The sequence below is a fragment of the Parus major genome, chromosome 5 (genome assembly GCF_001522545.3).
Source record: "Parus major isolate Abel chromosome 5, Parus_major1.1, whole genome shotgun sequence".
In the NCBI taxonomy this organism is placed as follows: Eukaryota; Metazoa; Chordata; class Aves; order Passeriformes; family Paridae; genus Parus; species Parus major.
The window spans coordinates 57,452,236-57,474,253 of NC_031774.1; the positions used below are offsets into that span (position 1 = coordinate 57,452,236).

At 38.0% G+C, this 22,018-nt stretch overlaps 1 protein-coding gene across 7 annotated transcripts in view; it reads right to left on the reverse strand.

Annotated features, from left to right (window-relative positions):
* ARID4A (AT-rich interaction domain 4A) overlaps positions 1-21,450 on the reverse strand; it is a 45,921-nt gene extending 24,471 nt beyond the window's left edge. For 5 of the 7 annotated variants that reach the window (XM_015630745.1, XM_015630743.1, XM_033515415.1 and 2 more), the window contains exons 1-10: positions 21,349-21,450; positions 20,025-20,135; positions 17,656-17,721; positions 16,669-16,759; positions 6,998-7,077; positions 6,801-6,895; positions 6,107-6,239; positions 4,683-4,762; positions 2,900-2,976; positions 1,375-1,541 (exon numbers count right to left, since the gene is read on the reverse strand). In XM_015630745.1, coding sequence (XP_015486231.1) covers positions 1,375-1,541; positions 2,900-2,976; positions 4,683-4,762; positions 6,107-6,239; positions 6,801-6,895; positions 6,998-7,077; positions 16,669-16,759; positions 17,656-17,721; positions 20,025-20,135; positions 21,349-21,354 — 906 coding nt within the window. In that variant the 5' untranslated portion in view covers positions 21,355-21,450. Of the gene's footprint in view, positions 1-1,374; positions 1,542-2,899; positions 2,977-4,682; positions 4,763-6,106; positions 6,240-6,800; positions 6,896-6,997; positions 7,078-16,668; positions 16,760-17,655; positions 17,722-20,024; positions 20,136-21,070; positions 21,163-21,348 lie in introns of all 7 variants that reach the window. The other 2 variants (XM_033515414.1, XM_033515416.1) reach the window with 2 other exon arrangements.
* Between the last annotated feature and the right edge of the window lie 568 nt (positions 21,451-22,018).

A 22,018-nucleotide genomic window follows, 5' to 3' on the forward strand; every position in this document is an offset into this window, starting at 1 on the left:
GGAGCAGAAATAGAAAGGAATTCTGTAACGATGGTTTTGATGACATGAAGAAACGGGCTAACTTCATGGAAAACGAGCCACTTAAAATATTCGAAAGCAGAAAAACTGTTAATTTGAGAATCATGGAATCACATTCCATGATCTCTGTCGGAAGGGACCTTAAAGATCATCCAGTTCTAATTCCCTGGAATTAGAATTGGAAGGGGACACCTTCCAACAGAGCCGGTTCCTCCAAGCCTTGTCCCACCTGGCCTGGAACACTGCCAGGGATGGGGCAGCCACAGCTTCTCTGGGCAATCTGTGCCAGGGCCTCACCACGTTCACAAACAAGAATTTCTTCCTGATGTCCAACTTTAACCTCTCTTTCAGTTTAAAGCCATTCCCCCTTGTCCTATCACTCCACGCCCTTGGTCCCAAGTGCCTCTCCAGCTCTCGTGGAGCCCCTTTATGCCCTGGAAGGAGCCCTCAGGTCTCTCCCAGAGCCTCCTCCAGGTGAACACACCCAGCTCTCCCAGCCTGGCTCTAGCCCTCGGAGCAGCTTCGTGGCCTCCTCTGGAGCAACCTCCACAGGTCTCTCCTGTGCTGAGGACCTTGGAGCTGAAAAGTGCTTCACGGCTCACGAGAGCAGAGGAAAGAGGAGAATCCCCTTTTTGATGCAGCCCAGGACACATTTGGCTTTCTGAGCCACGAGTGCTCATTGCTGGCTCCTGTCCAGCCTTTTATCCATGAGAACCCCCGAGCCCTTCTCCACAGGGCTGCTCTCCATGAATTCCTCTCACAGTCTATACATGCCAAAACACGTTAGACACAAAATCCATCCACCACATCATACCGTGATTCCCAGCCTAACACGCACGAAGGTCAGTCCTGTACTGCTCTAAGTAGCATTTATTGCCCTGTGGATGAGTTCACAGTTTCAGTCAACCTGTTTTTGTTTGAAAGCGTTTATCTTTTTTTTTAAATCACACTATACTGTTTTCAGAAACAAGTTAATTTTATATAACCTACATACAAAGTAAAATACAAAAGGAAATTACAAAATAAAAAGATACTATATTTAAGGTACAGTTACTACTATTAGGCTCAACATAGTTTTCTTGGGTTTGTCTTTTCTTTTGACCCAGAACCTTTCACTCTTCTCTGCCCTGAATTCCTAATTTCTGAGATTTGTCTCCAGTTTATTCATTGGCTAGCAGGAGACAACTTGCCACTGCTCACAAATCCCAATAAAGACAACTAGCAGAGAGAAAATGAACATGACTGAAAAGACACTGAAGTGAACCAAGTCTGAGAATAATTATGTTGGAAAGTGCAGGATTTTCAGGCAAGTTATTAAATTATCCTTGAAAAATAATTTAAATTGTCCAGACTCACCGCTACTTCTTCCGTTTTCTCTTCTCGTTTTTGCTCCTCCTCATCAGTTTCTGCAGCAGCTCCATCCTCCTCATCACTGCTAGAGGACTCCAGAATTTCACTGATGTCCATTTTCCAGTTCCGAGGAACACCCCTGGTGCTGAGAAACGTGGTTGCCTCCTGTAGCCCTACAGAGGAAAGGGCCCTGGCTTTACCTCATCTGTAGCATTCACAGTCAACAAAGCATTTTTTATTTCCTTTTCACCTTGAAAATCACAACACCAACTCAAATGCAATGAATCCATCACAGATCAAGCACCATGGGTTACTTTGATCTTTCCAAAATATAATGTTTTAGATTAAAAAAAATTAAAATAAAAAAGAGCACTGCCCAAAGAAATGTGACATTAACATTTAGTGAGCAAAGGAGAGATGGGACAGGCAGAAATTACACTTGTACAATGGAAATACCTCAAATTCTTCTCCTTGAAGAGGTGCTCCAAGGGTGGAATACAACAAAGCAAAACAAACCCAGATAACCCCAAAATCAGCCCCTCAGTCACAATAAAAGACTTCAATAAAGGAGCCAGAGAAACACCCAAAAGAACATACTGCAATGACCTGCTCAGTTTTACCAGAGAAGAAAAGGTACCAGTTTTTAACACTGCTGACAGAAAAACCTCCAGACATTAGTCTCAACTTTTTTTTTTTTGAAACCATTAGTACCTCTGGTTCCAAAATATTCCCTTGTAGCAAGGAATGTCACAACCCAATTATGTTCTGCACAGGAAAAAAGTCCCTTTCTTCAATTTATCTCAAACCTGGCATCTGCTGGGGTTTTTTTGGCTGTTTTAAAGTTCTTGTACTGTGAAACAGCTATTAAGAACAAAGTAGAAGAGAAATTGTGTAATATTAGACAAATCAATCAAAACCACCTCAAGCTTTCATTTGAAGCATTTTAAATCTTGACTTGTAAGGAGCTGCTCCACACCTTTACTCAAACCAGATACTTTTGTTGTTGAGTGGGGACTTTTTATTATAATTTTTAATAAAGATAATTAGACATTTCTCCTTAACCCATTTCATGTTTTGATGGATTGTGGTATCCATGTCATCCATCCATCCAATTCTGTAATTATATTTTTAAACTAAATATTAATCACAGACTGTGGTTGCTATGAAGTTTACACCTTGCTGTCTGGGTATCTTTAATGTAAACAGAGAGTTTTGAGCAACAACACAAAATTTTAGCATTAGGACAGGTAACTAAATATTCCATTGCTCACTGACACTTCAAACAGACTATCCTGGAAATATTCTATTCATTTTCCACAAATTTGGACTGGATTAAAATAATGAAATAAAAATCAAATAAAGATTTCTACTAGACACAGCTCTATTCAAAGTTTCTCTAATCTCTCCCATTTAAAACTGTTTACAAAATATCCAAGAACAATTATCAGAAATCTACATTTATCAGCAAATGTTAAAAGAACCTTTGTATGAAATTACTTCTTTTAAACACCTAGAATTTATTTAGAATTACCTTTTTTAGGAGAAGATTCTGATTTTGGTATGTTTTGAAGATCTAGCTCCTTAATGTCTTTTCTTGCTATTGAGTAACTGTAAAAGAATAAGGTTTTGCAATTACATCACAGAAAAGCAAGCATTTGACTTAGGAAAACAGCAATATCTGAAGTTTTCAAGAGTTATTTACTTGCTAAGAATTAATTGCCCAAGGCACCTTGTTATTGTATGGTCTAAATACAAGAGTAAGCTACCCAGGGTAAGCTCCCAATCTTTGAAATCCAGGCATTGAAGTATCCTTAAGTAACTAAGAAAACTTTGTAAATGTCGTTTACTTTAATTGCTAAACCTGCATAAATTTGCAAAGGTTAAACATGCAGGCAAAAATAATTTTCTAAACTGAAAATATTCACAAGAATCCACAGCTGCTCTCCAAAACAAGGATCTATCGAAGAGGACAGAAGCAAGTCCTCTATCTTCAAATGCCTTTTTACTAGCACAGAACAACAGTGAAGCCAATTCACAGATTTGCATTGAGAGGCAGTTGATTTTAATTCTTAAATTACAGAAGTGTTCTCACAGCAAAGCATATGGAGGTTGCTCTGTTCCAAAGTCATAGTGGATATCCAATCACTGAGTTACAAGAAAAATCCTAACCAAATTGCAGGGAAAGCCTGAGAAGTGAGTTAGTCTAACACATTTTTTTTTCCTTCTTTCATTATTTCAGAAAATCTGGAGTAAAACCTCAGGAATTAGAGGCTGCCATTTTCTGAAGTTAAAGCCATAATGCTCTGGGAGAAAAAAAATAAAAAGCCAAACAGAGTAAGTTTGGATTTTACCAGTAACATTCAACTTTCAGTACAGAAAGAGCCAGGCTCATGCAGAAGGCTGATGACACATATCTACATTAAGAGATCAAAATTAACCAAGTCTTCAGGTACTTGAAGTACATTTCAGTAAACAAGTATTCATAACCTACTCAAAATCATGGCTAGCAAAAATCAAAAACTGCTCACTTTGAAATAAAGGGTGACAGGTGGCCTTTGGAGAAGAAGTTTTTAGTTACAATTTGTTAACACAGATGCAATACAAGAACAATGAAGAGAAATAAAGGGGAGCAGCCTTTAAAAAAACCCAGAAACAGTCTTCATGCTCTTGTGAATACATTATTCATTATGTAAAAATCTCTGTCTCTCTCTCCTCTCTCTCCCTTTTGGAGTGCAGGATGGACTAACAGGACTTCTCCTTCTTTTTAAAGGAATATGATTCAGATTCTGTAAACATTTTAATTAACAATTCTATTTAAATTCTCTTTCCTATTAAAAAAGAGTAGATGAAACCCTTATAAACTATCTAAACAGCTATGGACATCTGGGCACTGGAGGTAATGAGGCAGATACCCAAACTACTACAACTGACACCCATAAAGAAGGTTGTTGAAGGCAATAAGGGAAATAATTAAAACCAAAATTCATTTTAAAGGATAGAAATTAGGTAAAAAAAAAAAAAAGAAAGACACAAGTGTTTACAATTTAAGTTATTTATGTTGTCAATATTTTTAAATGAAGAAGCACTAGAAACTTTCTTGATTGAATGAATTCTTATTGTTACACACAATGGAAATAAGGGTGAAGAAGCACAGGAGTCAGCTGGAAATAAGACTGAATGCCTGATGTGTCCATCCAGCATTACAGGAAACTGTACCCTTTCCTTTTGAAAGAAATACCATCTTCAGGAGCAGTAAGTGATTAGCTTCCCAGTTTCCTCCCACAGGTATCTAATCAAAATGAGCTATCACTTACAATTTGGAATCTGCAAAGGATCGAACTAAACACTGGTCCTTTTTCACAGTGACGTCGTCATTGCAGCTTGGTGACACAACCTGAAGATTCAAATAAAACATCCCTTTATCAAAAAAAAACATAAAAAAATAAAAGCTGATCTTGAAAGGAAAAAAGATAGACTGCAGGAAAACAGCTGTTTTCTGTTTCTTTTATTTCCAGAATTGGGTAAACAAACCTACTTCAATTTATGCTACCAAGGCCAACAACAAGAAATTTCAAGAAGCAATTTACCCCAAACTATTGACTTACTATGTACAAGCCAAAAAAGTCTAAAATTTCATTTGAAAACTAATCTACTGAGGTCATATCACAAGACCCTGACCATTCACTCTGCTTTTTTTATTCTTGTTCACAGAAAATTTTTTAAAAGCATCTATTTAAAAAGTCACAAACCCCCTTATTTTATACCAGCTTCCAATTTTTGGCATTTAAACTGAGACTTAAGTTTGTTTTTTTGTTTGTTTATTGAGGTGTGGATAACATAAACCACTGTGAAATCCAGCACATCCTTCCACAGCAGTATCACCTATAGGTCTAAAGAAAGTGATAAAAATGCATTTGCAGAATTGGTATTTAAAACTAACAGAATTTTTTTTTTTTTTTTCCGCTATATACAAGCAGAAAATGTTAAATAGATATATATGACCCCTAAGGACTTAACCCACCAGTTAAGAACCATGTTAATCTGCCATTAATAAAGAGAGCTACAACCAGAACATGTACAATACCATATTTTAAATTGAGGTAGATACAGGGGGATAAGGCAGTGTCAACTGTTCACTATTCATTACATCATGTCTGAAAATACCAAAAAGTTTTCTACAAAAAGCAACTTTTAATATGCACATGTAAACTTTTCTGTGTTTATCAATAAGATGCAAACTGTCTGCATTTTCAAGTCTACTTGAACTCAGATTTATTTAATGTATATTTATTATCAGCAGTGGCAATGAACAGCTGTATCATTTATTGACAGTCAAATATAAATAAGCACCAACATCTGCTCCTAGAGCAACTGACCACTACATCAGAGCATCAAAGGAATTAGTATTTCCTAAAACTGGAAATCTAAGGAAAAAGACAATTAGATTAAAAAAAAATTAAATCCCACTGCAATTAAAATTCATAAATCTAGATCATCTTAAATTGCCTGGGAGTGCAAGTCCTAACATTTTATTTTTAGAAGAAAAGTATCATTACACACTGATCATTTTGTATGCAGTTCTAAAACACTTTAACACCATGAAACTGTAACTTACACATAAATGTTAATCTCTGCTTTCCTACTCTTCATAGATACTGCAAACACTTGTATTTTTAGCAAACATGGGAGTAGAGCTTAGCCTGACTACATTCACAGCTTTGCTGCAAAAGGAACTCACCAAAGCTGGGTACCAGTCTGCCTTCTCTGCATTACAAGTCACACTCACAACCTTGCCAAGCAATTCATCATTGAGGCGCCTCTTATCTTCATCCTCTTCTTCACTACTTTCTTCTTCCTTTTCATCTTCAGTACTGAATTATCAAAATGTATGATATTTTAAAGTTTGTCTGAAGTTACTACTTGAAAACCAAAGAGAGTTCACAAGATTTTTCTATTTTACAAAGCTCCAAAAACAGTTACAACTTTAAGAGCTGAAATGGCTTGAAATACACTTAAATATTAAGTGCACTTACTAAGAGGAATTTTGTAGGAATTCTTTCCAAGTAGCAGTATTTTAAAACAGCATCATGTCAGAATTGGAGACATGACTCAGGTTCTGATTGTGCACAGACATGAAACAAAGAAAAGTGCTCTCTACCCCAAAAATTAGAAATCATCCTTGTTTTTTTTATAGTGTTCAATATAGAGGTTAAAAATATTGTATTTCCTATTAGATGAAAGAAGCATAAATGTTCTTAAGGGTACTAGAGGGAAAAAACCCTTCAATTTCATAATATTGCCAGCATATGACCATATCAATCAGCTGTGCACAAAATTCAGGTGACAGCATTGAGACCATTGCAGCTTCAATGGGACTGCTTCAGTTTTAGCAAAGGACACTAATGGAAAAGCAGAACACTCTCAAAACTCACACAGGAAGAGAAGATCTTCTCCCTCTATTAGATTTCTTCCCAATAACTGGAGTTCCAAAGTGCTCTGGATTGGTTAGTGGCAGTTGATCAAGTGTCTACATGGAAAAGGGGGAAGCAACAATGGTTTGCAATACCTTGTTATAAAAAAGATATTAATTAATAATATATTTTTAATTCCATGTCCACCACTGTCTTACCTCACTTTCTGCAAAGTGCCTTTCTCCCTTCAAGCATAATGAAGTTCGTCTCAAGGTCCTTTCATCACCGTCATCAAAAACTAGGGTGAAGCCAAGAAAACACATCAGCACAAGCTGGTCAGATCTCAAACCCACATCTACTGTTTAACTCACAATCAAGAACATTCTCTAAAACATCTCTTTCAAGCCTAATTTACTCACTCTTAAGTTCACAAGCAAAAGGAAAGCCTGTATTCAGGATTCAGTCTTGGAATAGATTTTCACACAGAGATTCAAGCCAGTACAAAGTAAGGTTTTGGATGCAAAAGTCTCAGTGGAATTTAGACATTCTTCTTATCAATACAACTGCACATTTCAAACCACAGCCCTGGCTGCATACCAGTTACTATTATCCAGCAATCTCTGGGGTTTGTTTGGTTTTGTGGGGTTTTTTTGCCACCCTATGCATTTATTCCTTACTTATCATCATTTAATAAATATGGTACTTTTTAGTTCTCCTCTTGCTATGAGCAATTCCACAAAAAGGTCAATAAAAAGAAAAACAAGTTTCTGGCAAGTTTTTGCTACACTATCAATGCCATCCTACAAACAGATAAAGATACTGGAAACCTGCAATTCCAAGTCTGACCACTTCATAAGGAATATTTAGTATACATCCTGTTGTGTTATAGCTCATGAACAGGAAGTTCCACCAATTTCACCAATACATAACAGAAGAAGACTGGAATGCTATGAGGCTACTTCAAGCTTTGCCTGAGAAAGATCAACTCTTCAGTTTAGATGAAACCTCCTCATGAAAATTTTCTTGATGAGAAGGAAAGCAAAGTCACCAATTCCTCCTGAGTCCAAAGAGCAGAGCCCTGTGGTGGCTGCAGGCTGGAATCCCAGCAAGGTACGAGTTTATTTCTGTGGGGTCAAAGTGCAGAACGGAATGCTTCTCTTTATTTATACTACTTGAAACAGGCTTTGTGCACTAGTGAAAGAAAGTTTCAAGTGCTGTGCATAGCAGTATGGTAATTCTGGCATACTTATAAAATTAATTAAGCTGGATAAGATAAGCTTTAAGGTTCCTCTATCTTCAGAGTAAATACTGCTGTGGTATGCTCCATATGCTCCACTACCACATTATCTTAATGGCTTAGAACACTTGTACACACAAAACAATTAACTTTTCCCCCTCTAAAAATCTCAAACTACTAAATTTTCAAGAATAATCATTTTAGGAGACAAATGGCTGGTGACTGGCAACATGTAACTTGATTTAAAAAAAGCAAACAGCACCAATAGAACAACTGACAACATAACTCAACTCCTTATTTTTATTTATTATCTCCAAAATTGGAAGCTTTACCTATTTATTTAAACCTAGTCCAGTAGAGGGATGAATCAAGTCAACTGTTCATTAACCAGATGACATATACTAGTTTTTCATCCTTAAAAGATAAAATGTTATAAATACTAAAGGTTAAGTAAAATACTCTCAGTAAAATACAATTAACTCAAATTAAGACACATAAGGAAATGATGACAATCAAGAGTAACAATTTTATATTGTAGACATTTACAAAGCACCTGCAACTGCCGGTGTAGCTGCAACACTTGGACTAAAATATCCTTGTAGAACAACAAGGAGTAAAAGAACAGCATAAACAGAAAGATTTCCTTATCTATGTAAGTGATCCCTTTAATAAGTTTCAATGGAAAAAGGGCAGCACCATTTGTCATACAAAAATATCAATTATTTGAGTTACTAAGGTGGAGCCAAGTAAGGAGTCTCCAATTAATCATGATGCTTGAAGTATTTCATAATTGTAGCTACTTCAAACTTGCTTCTCCTCTAAGGAAAACACTTGACTGTGCCTTACTGAAAGGGCAATCAGAAACTCATACTGACAAACTCAGCACCTTTAAAAATATAAGCCTTTCTTAAACTAAATAAGCCCTGTGGTTTCCATCTCAACTCTTCAGAAAAATCTGCTACACCAAAGTACTGTTCATATTCGTGTCACCCTGTGCGTGACTCCTTAATGCTAGTCCTCGAGGATTTAAGGGAATGTCTTTCCAAGGCACAGTATCAAATATTAAGGATTCTGTAAATATAAGCAGTAAGGCAGATGGCACAGTTTTTTGGCTATGAGATATTTTGAAGCTGTGATAACAGTCGTGTCAGAAGAACTTAATACACTCTTAAGCTGCAAATTCATTCCTCTTTTTAATCTCACCCAGAAGCAAGGCTGTTTAGCTAAAATGCCTAGAACTAACAATCAAACTAAAAACTTTTAAATTAATGTTGAATAACTTATATCAATTCCTTCAACAGGTTATTGCTACAACTCCAAATTCTTCAAAAACAAAAACCCTAAAGGTTGTGTTTTGTAAGGATTCACTGGGCAGGGAGAGGGCAGGACACAGGAACAGAAGGAGACCTCTCCCCATTCACAGACACACAGAGTGAAGTCATCAAAGGATGTGTTTGCAGTGTCACGATTCTCATCTCTGAAGAGGAAATTACAGTCCTGTCTTTCCAAAGAAACACTGAAAAAACAGAAGCCCTTTAGGTCCTCTCATTGCCTCATCTGGTGGTGGGCAGGGGCTTGCTGGGGAAACAGTGCAGCAGCTGATTTCTGGGAAGGGAAGGTACAAACTAGCCAGGGAACTGCTCACTGCTGCTGAACAGTCAACAGAACATCACAGGAAGGAAGGGAAGAAAAGCGACATTTCTGCCGGGCAGAGCCCTTTCTTCCAAACATGCTCTTTAATGAGGAACACTGACAGAAGGGGAAAAGAGATGAGTAAGCAGCACAACCTGGAGGAACAGTCTGCCATAATGCTTGGTCTAGTCCCAAGAAGTGAGTCCAATATGCTCCATACAGAGCATATTGAAACAGTGACAATAAAATGGAAATTTTCACAATTTTGCTGCATCTCGCTCTTGTCTATGATAATAGGAAAGGAAGAGAATTGGGTTTTTTCTGTTTGTGAAAATCTACATAACCCTAATCAATGACAGAAAAATAAAAACAAACTTCCCAGTGGTGATCAATACAACACTTAGCAAGAATTTTAAAAGTAAATTGACTAAAAGTTCAGTACCTCAAAGATGCACTAAAATGTACAAATTTAAACTCACTATTGATGAGTTGATATCTTCCATTTTCTGTCTGTAGCAGGCTTGTATATACCATCAGCAAAAATCCATTACCCCTGTCTTTACAATTGGGCTGTGTCAAGTTTGTTTTTCATGTATTTAAATAAATAATAAAAAAAAATAAAATAAATATATAATAAATAAATATATAATAAATAAAATAATAAAAATAAATAATAAGTTGATAAGTCAACGAATCAAAATAGTTTTTAGGAACTATGAAGAAGCCCATCACAAAATACTACAGATCAGTTTGACTACATCTTGTTTAGAAAAATATATATATATAGCTGTATTATAAATAGATTTAAGAAAAAAAAAAAAGCACAGAAAAAGGAGAAGAGAGCAGAACTCTAGAGAGAACATCCTCATAGCAGTTATGAGATGACTTCCACAGAGCCACCAGTGTTACCAGGACAAGGCAGTTCTGTGACACACAAGTGCACATGGAAAACCCTCAAAGCTGCATCTTGCAAACTTCAAATCCAACAAGTTGTGTTACTGCTGCTCCCCAAACCAAGAGAGATTAGACTCCACACTGCACTGCAAGGAAACAATTTTGTCTCGTTTCCCAACTCATTGAGAAACTGGTAAGTCACCAAGGCAATGAAATGAAAGTACATACCACAAATTAAAGCTGTTCCAGTGTCACTGTGCACACTGAATTATTCTCAGTGGCTGCCTGGCAAAGCAGCAATTTATGAACTACAAGAGATGCTGTCTATGAATATCTCAAGTAATGTGTGCAGATTTTGCAGATATTTGGAATTCAGCTGTGGAAACGAATATAAAGTACCAAGAGCTGTGCAGTGCTTGTTGAATGGCCTTGTAGACAAGGGCTGTACTACTGATTCATCACTGTAAAAGGAGTTAAGATCAAGTACTGCTCTGTATTGTGCTACTGAGAGACCACACAACTCAAATTTGCTATTTTTTAAATGATTTTAAGGGAGCCCAAGATCCTCTTACAAAAATATACTTGAAATATCCCAAAAAACAGCGAGGTTTGAATGGCCTTTGAGTCTACTCATAGAAAACTATCACCTCACAAACAAAAGCCTGCTCCCTGAAACTGCTTTTTCTGAAATGTTAATCTTACTATTGTTACACATAAAGAGATTAGAGACAAAAAAATCTACCTCCTTGCTTTCCCTAGAGTATTTTTTTGTACCCAATTTTAAAATATTTTTAACACTCAGTTCACATAGTAAGAAATGTAATTTTATAAGCAAGGTTTCAATCCAGTTGTTTTGCAGCAAGTTCTATTGTTAAAATACTATTTTTCACTACAAAATCTTGTTCCTCTACACACCTGTTGCCTAAACACGTGTAAACACAACACATAGTGCTGTTTTTTATTTCTAGATTCTCCAGAGAGCAACCAACAGAGTTACTGCACCATTTTTATGTGCCACAGGTGCACTTAACACATGCCATGGAAGGGGTCTGGAGAGATACAGAGTATCCTCAAAATCCACACAAGTGAATTTTGAAGAGGAAAAAGAACAAATTTATGGTGGGTGATGGGTGGTAGAGAACACCAGCCAAGTGGAGTCTAACAGCTGTGGTTTTGGATTCCTGCATGACACATGCATCCAGAGATGATGCTTCTGCCACGTGGAACTCAACAGGATGCTGGGAACTGGTCAAACCAGCCCTGCAGACATGACCTGTGCCTGGCACACAGCACAGGATGGGTGCTGGTCAAGCTTTGAAGGGACAAACCAACAGCTCTGGTATGGATGGACTCAGCACTGAGAGCTCCCATCACCCCTGGAGTAAGAGCTTACAGCTGTGGACCCAGGACCAAACCTATTTTTCCTCTTAGCATAAATATCTTCACAAAGCATCAGAAGAAAACTTCTTTTAAAAATAAGAAAATGTGATTATAAATAGCTCCTGTCAGCAACCTTGCTCCTCAAGTCCCAGGACATCAGTGTTGGTTCATTTACTGATAAATATCCTTAACATTATGAACTGGAATTTCCAAAATCCATGGAACAAGCAAGATGACTAAAACCAAATCCTCAGTATCTTTCATTTCTGTGACCTCACCACAGTAACATGAAGTGATGCAGATGGTGGCTGAGACTGCACCTCATTTCCAGAACAAGCACCCAGGTCTCTAACTCCTCTCAGCACACACACTCCACTCAGCATTTCCTGGAATCTGCCACCATGATTACATGAGAGGAAGAAGCAACCAGCAGAGCTGTGGGGCACACTGAGGTGCCTCAGAAGTGTCTGAAAGGTTGAAGTTTCAAAAAGTAAGGAATTGCATTCCCTCTCACTCTAAACCGTAAGAAAAACCCTAATAAGTGTCAGCAAGGTCTGCTAGAAACTGCAAGGACCTCTCACTGTTTCCCTCTCCTATTTCCTATTCAATTCAGAGGAAACATTTCTGAAAGTTAATATGTGTTTTTTATTTCTTTCTTTAAAAACACTTTTCCATTATTCTACCTAGCAAAATACCAGACTCAATGTATTTTATCTGTTTTTGTTTAATCTTGTTTAAAGTTGTAGAAATTATTATATTACATAACAAAAAGAGACCTAAGTACACACAGATTACTGATTTGAGTTTTGCCAAAGGAGAGATGACATAGGGAAATATAAATATATATATACTATAAATATATATAAATATTTATGTGTACAATACAAATATATTACAAATACACTATAAATATAGATATATATAATATGAACCAGGCCATTCTAACAGCAACTTGGATGCTTGCTGAAATTAAATCCTGTTTCTCACTTTATATATATATATATTACATCCCTTCTAATTCTGTCCAGAAGTGATAGAAAAGTGCTTCCTCAAAGAACATCTACATAAGGATTTCTGTTTTCTGAAATTCTGGTAATTCTTGTAAGACTCCAAGCAGAGTATGAGAGAAGGAGAATACAACTATGCACCTTGTAAGGTGTGGTCTGGGTTGTGGTTTCTTTGTCTGTCAGTCATTTAAGACATTATTTCAGTATTTACTTGAAGCATTTTAAAAGTTAACAGAGAATCAGGTGGATGGTACACTCAAACTGTAATTCAAACCTTGTTCAGCTAAAGCAGATCTGACAGACCATTTTTATTCTATGCAATTATCACCTAACAATATATTCAGCACTTCAAAAGCATCAATGCAGCACTTCGTAATTTGTAAATTAAGGAAGTTCAGTTTAGATAACTGCATCCTAAAAACAAACATCATCAAATCATTGAATCACTTACTAAAATCCTCAGGTCCAACTGAGCCATTTGTTAACCACAGAATTTGAACACTTATTAGTGCCACATCATTTCGTATTTGAGGGGTGCCTTGTTCAGTGACATTTCCCAGACACTTTTAAATTTCTCTTCCAAACAGCTTTTGTTTCTTCACCTGCTTATGCTGAATTTCATAGGTAATTTCAAAAGTACTTCCAAGTCACAGCTGAAAAGTTCAATAGGACTACATGGCTAGATAAACATGTTTATCATATAAAAAGAGGTCAAAAAGTGAGTCTGTTGAAGCTACAATAAAAATAAAGCCTTGTTTAATCTGTGTACATGAACACCATTAATAAACAGGAGATTCTGTTCAAACACACAAACTGATCATCACTGTGACTCCTGCATTACAGTGGTGGCAAAGCAGCCTTTTATAGCAAACTCAGCACTTCCACTGGTTCAATTTATTGATCAAAGCAAAGTTGTTTCAGGTGTCTTTTCTCCTTTACATCCCTACCTGAAACAGAGAACCTGATTTGCAAAAGTGAACATCATCACTTCCCACCAGACATGCAGGCAGTCTATTGTGGTGTATTTTTTACACATCTGTACTTAATACTCTGAAAATGTTTGCCTGTATATATTACTGGTTTTACTAGTCAGAGATCAGTTTGCTTTTAGATCACTGAGAAAGAGATGTTAGATAACATAGAGAATAAATAATAAGGGAAATGCACAAACTACTGAAATGTAAGTTTTCCCTTGTGCTTTCCATCTCAAAATGTTGAGGAAGGCATCCTGTAAACCTGGAGTCTGGTTAATCCACTTCCCTCTCAGCTCTTCAGCTGTGACTGCACCAGTCAGGATGGCTGTGGAGCAGCACACTCACCAGCTATTAAAAAGCAACCAATTCAACTGCTTGCTTTACCAGCACCATAAATATACACCTCCATCTATCCAAAACTTTCTGCAAAGACACAATGGAAGCAGGAGGCAAAAGATAAGGCTTATTTTTCACATGTCAATATTCCTATATTCAACCTAGACCACTTTCCCAATTTAAAATGCTGAAGAATCATGATGCAAATTTGATGATCTCCTTACTCTGGGGTCCAAGTTACCTGTGCTTTCAGCTCCAACAAGCAACCCACCACATAGAACTAAGAAAAATGTTCCTAAGATCTAAATCCAACAATTACAATTGTATTTTCATAGTGAAAGAGTCATGTAACAGCTCTGCATGTTCTTTTACCATAAGATTACTTAAATCCCCTGAGCTCCAAATTTTTACCAAATCCTAGCAGTCTTAACACATTTGTATATGGAAAATATTTCTCCATTCTGCTTGTCAAAAATTATTATTTGGGGAAAGAAAATTATGGTAGTTAATTAATCCATTTGTTCAAGTTTCTGAGGAACTGCACTTTAATAAATGTATGAAGTAAAAATCATGGCATGCATGATTTCTCTCTTACATAATTGGGGAGAGTTCAACAAGTTGTTAAATATAAACAACAATCCATTAATACAGGGCAGAGCATTTATTCACTGTTCAAAATTTCCTGCTCATCAAGTAAAGATTTTTTGGCAGAAATGCACTGCTCAAAAGAAAAGGGGAAAAAAAACCCATAAAAAAAAAATAAAACACAGACAAAACTCATCTCCCCTAACAAGGGATTTAAAGTTCACACGTCAAATGTAAGAAGACAAATATCTTCTGGTCCAAATTCAAACAGAATTAGCTGAAAGTGCTACTTGAAAACTGAAATAAGTGAGGAGTTCTACAATTAAAATGCTAACTCATAAACCATGAGATTGTTAGTGCAAGACTGTGTTTCTTTTAACTTCTGCAACAGAATGGTGAACCTCTGGAAACCCATGAAGAGATGTTAAAAGTCCACTGTTCTACCTCATTTATGTCATATCAGAGTACTAAACTAAGTAGATTTTAAATCTTCTGCACTCCAAAATAATCCTGCCTTTCCCTCCCTGACCTGACATCCACTACAATTTCACAGCAATGTTATAATGCTGAAGAAAAAGGCAAAGAACAGTGAGCTTTGTCAACCAGCTTAGAGTTAAAGCACTCACTAACAATAATAATCATAAAGCAATAAATCCTTCCAAATTATCTGCAGAGCTTTATCCTGATCCCACCAAAGATGACATAACCTCACCTACAGCAAAGGAAACGCTGAATTACTGAAAATAGCTTATTTAAATCTTAAAAAGGAGCTAATGAACCAAAATAATTAAGAGTTCATGGGACAGAGGATGGAAGAATATGAAGTAAAGCTGAATACATTTGGTACCCAAGGCAGCTAATGAGAAACAGAGAGTTTAAATTTACAAGTACTAATCTCCAAAGCAATGCCCAAGAGTAGCATGTACAGGACAATTAACAGGAGCATGTTCCTTCTAGGCAACTATTAGGGAACAGAAGGCTCCACTGCTGTAAGAAAGTTGTGCAAAAAAAGGATCTGTGCTTGCAAAGCCCTCTGATTCAAATACTGTCCTTTTATACTTGCTTATCTACTATTACTTGCATCTTGCTGAGTTTTGTCATTCTGTTCTTAAAGCTGTTTGAGAAAAACCTAGAGATCAGAATTATTGAAAATAAGGAAATTTTTCTTAAAAAAAATTCTTGTTCAACACTGACATTTCGCTGACCCTGCATTCTGAACTTTCTATTTCAACAACTGAGCACCACATGAGCCCCCAACATGAGGAGAAAAGTAGTTTTCTACTTCATTTTAGATCATTATTTGAAAATTTTATTAAAGGAAACAGCTATTCACATCATAAATTAATGTCTCCTCTTTTTATTGGGTGGGATGTTGATTTTTCTCTTAAAAATAGATAGATTCTGTCTTCTGTTGATGCTTTCCTTGTGTACAAGCTTGTATACAGTGCAAGGAGGCTCATGTGTTTCAGGCATTCATTTCATGCCAAAGGTTTTCAGCTGGAAGAATGGTTTTTACAAGGTTTAGGTCTTAAAATCTGCAAAAAATTATTCTCAATTTAAGTGAGTGCAACCGCTATCATTACAAGTACATTGTGTCAAATAAAACTTGATTATTCAGCCCTGCAATTACTCGTGCAAAAGCCTCCCTGAACATCAATTAATTATTATCTTACTTGAAATGGAAAAGGAATCAAGATGTGGATGACTTTAAGAGAAAAAAAAAAGCCCCCTCCAAAAACTATCTCAGATCTTGCAGTACAAGATGCAATTACTGACATTGTCACCTATAATTAGAAATATATTGTTCTAAGATTACAGCTCAGAAATGAAACACGGCCACTCACCTACAGTGTACCAACTGGCATCTGTCAGCTTGCTGATCACTGCTTCCTGAAAAGATCCATCAGGCATTTTGGTTTCAACCATTGCTCCAACCTGCAACAAGGAGCAGCTCGAGGTTACCCCTAGAAGCCCATACTTAGAAAATTAAGAAAAACACAGTGATCCTCCCAGAAAGCCAGGTTTACTTTTTTAGCTAAATGTTGCTTTAAAAGTTTAGTTACTGTGCAGGTAAGAACAAAAGTCCTTCAGCAGGAAGGCTGAACTGCAAGTAGATACTATAACACTGAGAAACTCAGAACATCTAAATTCATCATGACTTCATCTCAAGAAATAGAAGGCCAACAGAAAACAAACATCCAAAGTGATTAGTTCATTAGTGATAATTGTTCAATTACTACTATTTCTTATATATTAAACATAGTTCTACTGTCAGCTAGATCAGAATTTCAGCAGCAGCCTTGGTGTTTCTGCAGGAGAAAGCAACACAGAAAAGATGAATACAAGCAAGATGACCTTTTCTGGAAAACTCTGTTTGTATTCAGTGTTTATGACACAGCTCTGTATTTTAGCACACAACCATTACACAGAATGAAAATACAAACACCTTTTTATATAAAATATATCAACTATTCTAAAGCACAAAGTAATTGTATTTACTCTTGTCTAATGGGCTCAAACTTGGCTTGGCACTCAAGCTGCTAATTACTTCTGAGAAGTTCAAAGTTTCATTATTTATAAGAAGTTTTGTATCTTATGAGAAGATCAAAAATCCCTGTACAGGCCAAACTCTGTATCAAGTACACTACACAGAGAAGCATAAATGGCTACAAAAATAAAGACAAATTCCTCAGAATCCATCTCATCTAAAGTGATGAGCTTCCTTCTGTTGATTTCAATCCTGAAGAACAGGTACCCACCTAAACAACATCAAAATTTAAGAGTTTTAGAAATTTATGTGATTACCAAAGGAAGGCATGCAATATACATACTCTTAGAGGTCCTTTGACTTGGTCATCTTGCACTAACTGAGTTGAGTTATCCCCCTTCAAGACCACCTGAAAGATATTTGTGAGCTTTTTAATATGCATCTGATTTCTTAACAGCACACAAAAAACACAAGAAAACGTGTGTGTATAAATATATATATAAAGATCTTATCATACACATTAGAATTATCAATTAGACTCAAATATAACTCCACAGAAAAGACTTGGTATGGCCAGTTTTAGTGAAAGGAAGCCTCAAGTATCACATTCAATTTTTAATCTGAAATATCATAATTAAAGAACAGGGCAAATCAAACACCAGTCATCCCAAAGCAAAGAAAATACATTTTTAGGTGAGTTTGGCATTTGACACAATCCAGGCCAAACCTGGAATTTGGCTTCCAGATGAGAAGATTGAGCAGTGTTTTTTCTTCTCTCTGATTCAACTGTGGCACTTCACTGACAACACTCTAAATACTAAATACCAAAATAAAAACCTCTCTTTATTAAAAATGTATCAAAAAATCACCAAACTGGCTGTGGTAACAGCATTCCTGCTCCCTTGAGCAAGTTTCCAAGCCAAAGATATGAAACATTACCAATGTGATGAAAATAAGGCTCAGTTAAAGTGTAAATGAACTCTGCTTCTCCCTTTAAAATCCTATATTCTAGAAGGGAACAGTGAGGAAACAGAGTGATCATCAGCCTATGCAGTTCCATTTTTAAAAATTCCAAAATTTGTTTTCAGGAACAAAAAGTTCCAGGAGCTTGCTTCGATAATGATGTCCAATTTTGTGGCTCCCCCAATTATCTTCCAAGCACAGACTATACTGTAGCTGTATTTATAAACACAACACCAGCAGCATCAGTGTTAACACACATTCAGGTTAAAAATGCACTTTATCTTGATATAAAATTTAAAATAAAAATTGCAGAGGGATGAATGCAGGTTGTCCTGCTGCTCAGGAAAAGGCTATTGGATGTTTTGGACTTTTTACACTTTTGGCAAGTGTGCCAGGGTGTGCCTACACACTCTTAATTACAGTATCAGGCTTAGCTTGTTAAAACTTCTATTGTTTTAATATAATTGAGAGCCAGCGACAGGAATTTCCACCAAGTCCACAAGCAGCCTCATGTATTTCCAAATCTTATAGTGGAGTAATAAAGCATCTGATTCTAATGAGAAAAAGAAACTCCTACCTATTAACAGGCTAAATACTCTACCAGACCAAGGATGCAGACAAAATCAAGCTTGTCAGACCTGCATGCTGCTTCCTACAGAGCTTCTCATTAACACAGATTTCAAAGAACACCACAAGTTTCTCTAAGTACTCATTAAGAACAGGCAAAAGACTTCAGTATCTGAATTACATTTTTTCTATTGATGAAAAGCACTCTGATAAAGTGATATGATCTATATATGTAACTGAAGAGGTTGATGGCTTGTTCTACTTGAGCTAAGCATTAAAGCACACAAAAGCTTGGATGTATAGTTACAAAAAACAACTTTCACCTCAATTTGTTGGGGATTTTGCCTTATTTACATATCTTGGAGAGCAGACACTAAAGTAGGAAGTGGGAAGACTTTGACAAGACAAAGAAGAACAACTTCTATATTTACTTTCAATTTTAACTTGCATTTAACAATGTTTTATTCTAATTCTCACACCGTGGCATTTACATCAGTATTACAACACCAGAACAACAACTTTGTTCTTTGGTTGTTTTGGCAAGAGCCCTGTGTGAAAGAATACTATGTGCCAATACTAGCCATGTACAGAAATTCAGCTACAGCCAGGGCATGCTGCTTCAGAAGCTGCATCAGGATGTTCAAAACTTAAATATTAATTACCCTGGGCATTGCTAAAACCTGGCCTAAGAAACAAAATATTGCCATCTCTCTAGCTGTTGACTTATTTTTGCATTGCCTGTTAACTTCCAAACTGTAAAGGTGAGAGTGACAGTTAATATGAAAAGGAACTTTTGCTTCTGAAGAGGTTACTCTTATTCCTTATTATTCATGTAAAGCCATAATCCTGTATTTGTGACATCAAAAATTACTGCTGGGAAACTGATGCATTCAAAAACAGAAGCCAAATGCTTCTGTCAGGAAAGAAGAAGCAAGAAAGCTCATTTTTGTTCCAGCATCCCACTAAAAAATATAGTTAAAAAACATTTCCCCCCAAAATAAAACAAAAAATTAAAAAATCTCCCTCATCCCAAACCAGACAACAAAATATGAAAAAAACCCATTTAAGTGATACAGTGAGTGAAGTGATGAGCATTTCCTAATCTTCAGGAGTAAGATCTCCTGTGACAGCCCTTTCAGCACAATGCTTTACCAAAATCAGCAGCAGCCTCAGCACACTTACCTTGACTTTCACAAGCCTTTTCACCGTCTTAATCTTTGCCTCACAGAAGGCACCACGGTACTTGGCACTGACATCAGTCCCCACTGTCAGGTAGGCAGGCTCATCTGCTGCCTGGAGGGAGACAAAAACACATAAACAAACTTTAGCCCTTATTTATAGTTACAGCTGCATCATTACGTATTTCATTTTACAGCTAGACTTTTAAACCTGTTGACTTTCAATTGATAAACAGTGTCTGTCCTTGAGATTGCCAACACAGAGTTCTTCAAAAGGGGGAAAAAAAAAACCCAACAAACAAGTTCCAGGAAGTTTTGGTTTGTCACTGATGTTGACACACACCTCCTGTCAATTCATTGTCAGCCTCTCCCAGAAATGTTTTTGAGGGTATTCATTGATACTCGGGACACGTGCTTTTAAAAAGGGCAACAAAGTAAAGCAACTGTAATTCCTGTAGTTTCTATACAAAATAAAAGTATTTCAACTGTAAAAAGGCAACATAACAGACAGCTGTGTTTTTTCAGCTACAAGCAATCCAATGGCACAGATAACTTAAAACGTTTGAGATTAGTGTCATCCCAACACTTACAATTAAGTCTATAACATTCTATATATAGGATTTCTTTCCTGGTGACTAAAAGGAGACCTCTAGAGAAATCTGTTGCAATCTTTCAAACAGCTATTAACAAGTATTTTTCTTTCCTGGAATGCCTTTATCAAAACTTAATTGCCTGTGCATTTTTAAAGAGAAATATTCATCACGTTTTCCTTAACCTGGACTTTAATACTCAGTATTTCACTTCACTGTGCTCATTGCAACTGATAAACAAGGACAAAACTACCACATTGAAAAGACAGGAAATAGGTACAGAATCGAAAATAAAATGGGATATGTACAGGTTGCTTTTTGATTTTTTAACTTGATATTTCATTCAACTCTGAAGGGAAAAGGAAAAGTTTTGTAAATTATACTGCAATTGTTGAGCCTTTGTACTGAGCAAACCGGCAACAGCAAAGGCGGGACAAAAGCTGTGGTTTTGCAAACTTGCCATAGCAGCTGCTGATACAGGAAGCGTTTAAAGACGGGAGCCCGAAGGACAACAACAACAACTCAGAGGCGATGAGGATGTTCCGAGCGCTCCTGCACGGCGATGAGAGCTTTAAATCACCTGCACCTCGCCGGGGAGCAGTAACAGCACTCACAGCACGCAGCGAACCCCGCGTTCTCCCACTGCTGCCGTGCCCAGACGGAGAGCGATTAAAAATGAAATCTCCAGAGCGGCGGGCGATCGGCGCGGCGATCCCCGCTCCCGCCGGAGCCGCCTACCTTCATCCTTAAGGGTTATGTGAGCGATTCCAGCTCCAGGACTTCTCCTCGCACGGGAAACACTGCAAAACAAGAGCGGGGGAGGCTGAGGGCTGAGCGCGGGGCTCCCCGCGAGGGGCGGCGGGGGGAGCCCGGGGAAGGCGGAGGGAGGGACGGAGGGAAGGAGCCGCCGCCCGTCCCGGCCGCGCCGAGGGAGCGCGGCCGCCGCTTCCCGCCGGGCGGCCCCGCGCTCGGTGTGTGTCACGTCGCCATTTGCTCTTCGGGGCTCAGGGGCCGCCGCCCCCCACCCGCCCCGGCCCCCTCTCAACTTTCCGCGGCCCCGCCGGGCCCCCTCCTCCTCCCGGACTTGTGCCTCTCGCCCCCCGGGGCAGCGCCGCAGCCCCCCGGCCCAGGGAGCGCGGGGGGCCGATCCCGGGGATACCGGGACAGAGTTGGGGGGTCCCGGTCCCGGGGGTCCCGGTCCGTGAGGGCGGCGGCGCGCGAGCCCGTGCGCTCCCCCAGGGCGGGGGAGGGGGGGTGGGGGGGGTTTTAAAGCGCAGCTCCCGGAGCTGCTTCGCGTCCCCTCCCCCGGGACGGCGGCGCGGCAGCCGCAACTCCGCCACCGCCGCCTCCTCTTCCTCCTTCCCTTCCTCCCCCTTCTCTCCCTCCTCCTCCTCGCGCGTCCCTTCCT